Source organism: Myotis brandtii, unplaced genomic scaffold (genome assembly GCF_000412655.1).
Source record: "Myotis brandtii unplaced genomic scaffold, ASM41265v1 scaffold1386, whole genome shotgun sequence".
Classification (NCBI taxonomy): domain Eukaryota; kingdom Metazoa; phylum Chordata; class Mammalia; order Chiroptera; family Vespertilionidae; genus Myotis; species Myotis brandtii.
Genome location: NW_005354950.1, coordinates 108,397 through 115,891, shown reverse-complemented (window position 1 = coordinate 115,891; position 7,495 = coordinate 108,397). Strand labels below are relative to the sequence as shown.

The following is a 7,495-nucleotide window of genomic DNA, read 5'->3' as shown; positions in this document are numbered from 1 at the left end:
CAATAATCATTTATTTTTCTTTTGAAACCTGGGCAGGATGCAGTGGGGGTGGTCCATCCTTGTTCTTTGCTGCTTCATCTGAGGTGGCTCGGTTGGCAGCTGGAGAATCTGCTTCCATCTTTCCCTACTAGCATGGCTGGCAAGTTGTTTCTGTTGGCAGATGAAAGACCAGCCAGGGGAGTGTCCTCTTCATGTGGACTCGATGGACAACTTGGGCTTCCTCATCACATGGTGGCCAAGTGACAAGGGCATGTACCCCAGAGAGCAAGGAGGCATCCTCCCTATCTAACTTTGGAAGTCACAGCCATCCACTATTTGCCAAATCAGTCACAAAGTCCATGGAATTGCAAGGCAGTGGCACAGACCCATATAACTCAACAAAAGGAAAAGCAAGCTCAGATTATAAGAAGAATAGGTTGGATAGAAGATACTGTTATAACCTTTTTTTTGAAAATACAATCTACTACATTAACAAATCATGGCAAATTAAAAAGAAAAAAAGAAAATATACACTATTTGAAAAACCTATGCCATAGACTTGAAAGCATATTTCTAAACCTTTGTACAATATCTGCAAATATATTCTTTTCAGCTTGTTCCCTTATATCTTTAATTCGTTCTTCATGCTTCATCTTTAGGACTTTTATTTTTTTCTCTTTTTCTTCCTGTGATATTTTTCCCTGATCACATTCCTTTTCTGTTAGTTTAATTTCCTTATACAATTGCTCAGCATAGATTTTCTTCAAGGCTTCTGCCTGCCGTTTCAGCTTTTCATCTGTGTCCTTGTATATGTCATCAGAAAAGTGAGCCCCTCTGTTCTCCTGCACCATTTTCTCTATCATCTCCACCAGCTCCTGCATTTGAGCGTCCTTCTCAGCCTCATCTGCACTTTGCTTGTTATTGAAGGCACAGCAGCGGGACCCACACTCCTGGATGATGTTTTGTAGGTTCACATCTGATTCGTCTAAAAAGTCACTCAGTGTCTTACCATCCAAATCATCTTTGCGAGTGAACAACAAGATCATGTGCTTCATGGCCGCCACCCCAAAGATGGCCTTGATCAATGCAACCGTTCTCTGCTCCTCCTCCGTGTAGCGGCTCAGCTGTAGTACCAGTATGATGGCATGAGGCCCAGGGCAGGAGAAGAGGACACACCTGCTGATTTCCTCACAGGTGGTCTGCAGTTTCTCCTTGGTGTCAAAGAGCCCTGGGGTGTCCACAACAAGAAGGTTCCTCCCCTTCCAGTGTTGCACTTCTTTCTGACATTTCTTGGTAACAGCGTCGGGAGCAATTTTAGATTGAAATTCTCTTCTGCCAAGGATGGTGTTTCCTGTTGCACTTTTCCCACTTCCAGTTTTCCCCACCAGAACAATCCTCAGAGTGTTGTCCTGAAGACCAGCCATGTTTGTTTCAAGAGGTTCTGTGCTTTAGGCTTCCACAAGACCTTATGAAGGGAGGAGAGTGGAGAAAAGTCAACTTAGCTAAGTGGGAACCATTCCCAACCCCTTTTCTTCGTTCTTTTCCTCCATGAAAATTTGTAATGATCTATTACTCATTACAAGAATGGAGAGATGACACAGTTCAATTATTATGGAAGAAATAATAGAGCAGAGTCTCCCCACAAAAGAGTACAAGGTCCAGATCCTTTCACAGGGGAACTCACTTCAGGCTTTAAGGATCTGATCATCTCAATTCGATGTGAGCTATTTTATTATTAAAAAAAGAGGGGAATCTTTCAATTCTTATATGAATCAAGTGTTATAGTGATCCCAAGGCTACCAAAGACTTCACCAACAAGTAAAGCTACAGATGTGTCTCATTTGGAAATATTAATACAAACTTTTTAAATAAATTATTTGACACTAAAAAAGTAATACCCCATGATTTTATGATTTATTTCAGAAATACTAGGATGACTCATTATGGGAATTTTGATCATAAGCTTTTCCCCTATAAGTGATAAAAAGTGGATTATAAAGTCTTTGTATGAAGAAAAAAAATAGATACTTCCCTAACATGATTTTATATAACTAAAGTTAATTTTTTGGGTCTGCATCTTTTTTCATGCAAGTGACAAACAGTGGCTTATAAAGTTAAGTATCACATTATAAACTTCAAATAATGGATTATAAGGTTCATTTGGATGAATAAAAAAGAAAGTTATCTGTACCTATTAAGAAAAACAGCCCCTGGCGTGGCTCAGTGGTTGAGCATCAACCTATGATCCAGGAGGCCACAGTTCGAATCCCGGTCAGGGCACATGCCTGGGTTGCAGGTTCAATCCCCAGTGAGGGGCATACAGAAAGCAGCTGATCAAGGATTCTCTCTCATCATTGATATTTCTATCTCTCACTCCCTCTCCCTTCTTCTCTGAAATCAATAAAAATATATTAAAAAAAAAAACAACAAGAAGGGAGGACTAGCTCTTTCTGGAGTCAAGCATCATAGTTTCTATGATTAAAGCAGTATGATGTTGGTTCATGGATAGAGAGAACAGTGAAATAAAAGCAGAAAATTAAGAAATAGACCAAATTAATCAGACTCTATTCATTTATATTCCATTCCATTATGTTACAGTTAGATTCAGTAAGGCAGCATCTCACATCAATAGGAGGAAGATGGACTAATAAAGCAACTTTGGGGTAACTGTAAACCATTTGGAAAAAGATAAAACTACATTTATTCACTCATGCCATTCAAACTCCAGATCGATTAGAAGTTTAAATGTAAAAAACTAATCTATATAAATAATAGAAAAAAACATGGGTAATTTTTTTTTGTAAAATAGAGAAAATATTTATAAGATTTGAAAAAGAATAAGGAAAAGGATTAATAAGTATGATTACATGAAAATCTCACACATAATGTAGGACAAAAAAATCATAGACAAAATAAGCAAAAATGCCACACCAGGGAAAGAAACATTTTCCAACTTATATTAAAGGGGTAAATATTTCTGTTATAGGTGTAAAAGATCAATCGAAGGACTTATATGCATGCATATAAACATAGCAAGTGGACACAAGACACTGAGGGTTTGGGTAAGAGCTTGTGCCAGGGTAGGGGAGGCCAGGGGAAGGTCAATGGGGAAAAGAAGAAGACATATGTACTACTATTTGTAATACTTTAAAAAATAAAATAAAATTTAAAAAATTTAAGAAGGACAGAAACAAAAACCCTACAACTCAATAGAAAATGGACCAAGATATAGGAATAAACACCCATAGAAAAAGAAATTAAAGTGTGTCTTGAATATATCAAAATATATTAACATACACTCATAATAGGGAAAATAAATTAAAGCACAAAAAGTAAAATAAATTAAAATTACAACTCTATTTATGAGGTGAGATACTATTTCTCACCTCCAGGTTTGGCAACAATCCAAACATTTGCTGGCCTAATCTGTAGGTAAAGGTATGGCAAAAGCAGGGCCTCTCCTGCATGGCTGGTGAGAATGGAAAAACAGTACAAACTCTACAGAGAAGTTAGCACTGTGCTGCAAAAGTAAATAGGCATTTTCCCTTTGATTATCAATTTCCAATTTTAGGATTCTTCCTAAACTACACTGACAAAAGTATATAAAAAATGCATAAACCTATTTATTGCTTCATGCTTTGTAAAAGCAAAAAGCCAAAAACCTATAAAATGGCCATTTGTAGGAATAAACTAAGGTATATTCACATATATTACAGTGAAGTACTATCCAACTGTGAAAAGGAGTGAGATGTGTCTCTATGTACCAGCATGGAGAGATCTACAGGATGTATCATTAAGTGAAACAAAGCAAAACAAAAAAACAAAGTGAAGAAAATAATGTAGAATTTACTTACCATTTCTCTAATAAGAGGAATATGAATTACATATATAAAACATAATATATTTTTTTCATATATATGAAAAGGTAATAGGATACTCTGAAAACTAAACCAACAAAACATTATTTACATGAGAATGGGAGAAGCAGGGTAGAGGTGACAGGGACAGAAGCTGGAAACTAGATGTCTTTGTTACACTAAGATTTCATAGCTTTGATCTTGAAATCATGTAGGTAGTTTACATAATTATACAACAAAAGTTATGTTTTAAGATATTGAAAGCAAATGAAACAAATCTAATTGCATTTTATATGGTGGATAAACCACATAAGAAATTGGTCTAAGTAACTTGAAAATGCAATAATTTCATTGTCCATATCTAGAAGGATTGTACTAAGGCCCCCCCAACCGCCCCCCAAAAAATTCAAAACCTGAATTAAAAAATTTTTCCAAAAAAATCCTATTTTTAGTGTTTTGTGTGTTTGTGTGTGTGCGTGTGTGTGTGTGTGTGTGTGTACTTTTGAAGTCCATTGAAAAGGCATAGAGTTAATGATGAGCCCAGTGACAGAGAGCACCCTTAGTGACCAGAGTGTAGTCTTCAAATGCCATTCATTTCCCACCAAACAATTAGGGTTCTAAGGAGCAAGTATTGATTTTAGGAGTAGGCAGGAAATATCTGAGTTGACAATTTCTCTTGTCAACTAGAAAGCCAGGATGCTCTAAAAAATCTCTAGGAAATTATCAAAAGGACTTATGAGTCAACTTCAAGAGAATCCAACTGGACAAAGATGGGACAATTTGAGTATCAATAATAATTCCAATGAATCAAATGTATCAAATATGTTGAAATCCATGAGTTCATAGAAAGGCCTTCTTCTTCTTTTTTTAAATATATTTTATTGATTTTTTACAGTGAGGAAAGGAGAGGGATAGAGAGTTAGAAACATCGATGAGAGAGAAACATCGATCAGCTGCCTCCTGCACACCCCTTACTGGGGATGTGCCCGCAACCAAAGTACATGCCCTTGACCGGAATCGACCCTGGTCCCTTTGAGTCCGCAGGCCGATGCTCTATCCACTGAGCCAAACCGGTCAGGGCAAGGCCTTCTTCTTAAAAGTAGTCCATAACCCCATTGGGAACCTGCGAGGAAAGCATTTCATTGTTCTGAACATAGACAAAAAAAGGGAAAGGATCAAGCCTTCTGATGGAAGTTGACAGCTGCACCCATGAAGTATTCCCACCAAAAAAACAGTCAAACCTGAATCTGATCAAATGTCTCCTTTAAAATAAATTCACACAAAACACCAGAACTAGACGAGCAGGTGAAATCACACCATGAGGATGAAATCAACAAAATGTACCTTGCCTGGTTCTGTTGGATAAAAGACTTCCCTTTTCTCACCAGAGAAATTTCCCAGAAAGTAATAGGGAAGGTTGGAAACCTACCTATTAAGATAAATTTAAGAGAAATCAAGCAATTGCAATTTATGGATCTTATTTGGATCTGACTTCAAACAATTTTTTAAATTATGAGACAATCAGAGAAATCTGTATGCAACTGGCAATTTTCTAAAATTTCTACTTGCTTTTTGAAGTCTGATTATGTTAATATTTTAAATGGTTTCAAATATTTACTGAAATAATGTCTGATGAATGCTTCAAAATAATGTGGGGTGTGTAGGGAGTAGTGAGTACATAGATGAAACAAAATTGGCATCTATTGGTAATCATTGAAGCCTGGTGTAGGTACATGGAAGTTCCTTGTACTAGTCTCTTTATCATTGAATAAGTTAAAAATTTTTCCACAATAAAAATTTTAACCTGTGTAATGAAACCACTATCGAATATTCTATACTAAGCACCCTGAAAAATGTCTTATACATTATCTCATGTACTGCCCCAAAATGCTAATTTTATTTTTCTAACTTTTAAAATAAGGACATTGATGTGGCTCCAAAATACTTAGACATTTGCCACGGTCACGGTGCCAACAGTTATCAGGCAGAGAAGGGATCCAATTCAAAGTCTGTCTGACTACCACTTCCCTCCTAACCACTGCACACAACAGCTTCTTCTTAGTTTCTTCTCAGGCCCATGATTCTAAAATCCCATAGAGTGAGAGTTAGATCAAGAGAGGACAGGGAAGGAAGTCCACACTCTTTACAGAATGGAGAACTGGCAGGAAGCCTGTAACAGGGAAGTTAACAGGAGGGTTTCACATACATTGTTCCTCCAGAATAGCCAACCCTCTCCTCACAACACCCCCTCCTCACCTCGCATGTCACACTAATGGGGTCACAGTTTCTACTAAATGATGGGAAGGATTCAGCAACCTGCAGTTTAGATTTTCTCTGCCCTTAGTGATGTGGGCAACCCCTAGAGTCATAACACCCTGGGATCCCGCTTCTTTTTCAGTAAAAAGAGGGAGTTAGACAGGGTTGTCTCCAAATTGCCTTTGAGCTCTAAAGAACTGCCTTGGGGGCACTCATTTCCTATCCAGGGAAGAGGAGGGCTTATCAGGCAGCCCTCAGTGTCTATCACAGCAGCAAATGCATGAAGGTGCACAAGTAAGCACAAATGTGTCTTGTTTAAATGAGACATGTAACATTGTGCTAATAAAGCTCCTGACTCCCCGCTCTACCATGTGCCACTACCCTCTGAAAGCACTCCACCCCCCACTGTGCTGCTGGCACAGAACCAGGTCTCTCGTGAGCCAGAACCCATGCTCTGCACACTCCCTGAACCTACGGCCCTCATAGCTCTGCCACTCAGGACCCCTTCTCAGCTAGACTCACCTTCTTTACCACGAGTTGATGAGCTCTCAGGTTTTCTCCAAAGAATCTCCTTTAGTGTGGGCTTTTGCTTTGACTGTGAGGATAAAGTGTTTTCGTCCTTTTAACCCGCTGAGCCAGGAAGCACAGATGGGGTGGAGTCAGTAGAGGAACTGTTTGCCTTTAAAAAGACAGTCATATTGCCCCTAATTTGGTGGGTGCTTCAGATTTGCCAAATTGAAACCTTTTTCTCCTTGTGCCCAATCTCACACCCAAATTTCCAAAGCTATATTCGGTATTTGGGTTATAATGGTGGATCCAAAAGGCCATTATTAAATGACCTAAATCTTGCCCAGAAAGCCAGGCACAGTGTCTGTCATCTTCCCTGGTGTAGTGGGAGACTGTGGGGTCATTCTGGAAGAAGGAAGTTGGGTATGTGACTTCGTGATTCCTCAGGTGTTCACAAGGGATGGTACAATATGGGTTTTGGGTCTATTCTTTCAGGAGGGTCTCATGTTAATCATTTAGAAATTAACAGGACTCAGTTACAAAGCCAAAGTAGTCTAAACCACTGGGAGCCATGGAGAAAAGAGAAGAGGAGGCCTGGAAAAATATTCTCCAGTAAACATGCACGCTCTCTGTTTTTTGTTTTTTTTTCATATGGGTCTTGCAAGATTGAAAGTTTGTATGACCTGACAACTAAACATGCACCTGAGGAATAAATGCAACTTTCCCTCCTAATCTTCCTACCTTCTCTCACCCCAGAACCAGACAGAGTCAGCTTACTCTAGATTTACCAGTGGATGGATCCACTAGGCTCTGAAAATTGTTTTTAGGTGAGATACAGGCTGCCAAAGCTCTCATGGTTCACAAGATTTTCTAGTGAACCATGAACCATGAACCAT

The 7,495-nt window shown here is 38.6% G+C and overlaps 1 protein-coding gene across 2 annotated transcripts; it reads right to left on the bottom strand.

Annotated features, from left to right (window-relative positions):
- Positions 1-229: 229 nt before the first annotated feature.
- LOC102257667 (GTPase IMAP family member 7-like) lies at positions 230-6,753 on the bottom strand. Of its 2 annotated transcripts, XM_005860712.2 has the most exons (3): positions 6,615-6,753; positions 4,867-4,959; positions 230-1,444 (listed from the first exon to the last, which is right to left on the bottom strand). In XM_005860712.2, exon 3 carries the CDS (start codon positions 1,401-1,403, stop codon positions 513-515), a length of 891 nt encoding a protein of 296 aa, XP_005860774.1. In that variant the 5' UTR covers positions 1,404-1,444; positions 4,867-4,959; positions 6,615-6,753; the 3' UTR covers positions 230-512. The 2 variants fall into 2 exon arrangements, with proteins under 2 accessions (XP_005860774.1, XP_005860775.1); XM_005860713.2 differs by lacking the exon at positions 4,867-4,959 and having other exon boundaries at positions 6,615-6,752.
- Positions 6,754-7,495: the final 742 nt, after the last annotated feature.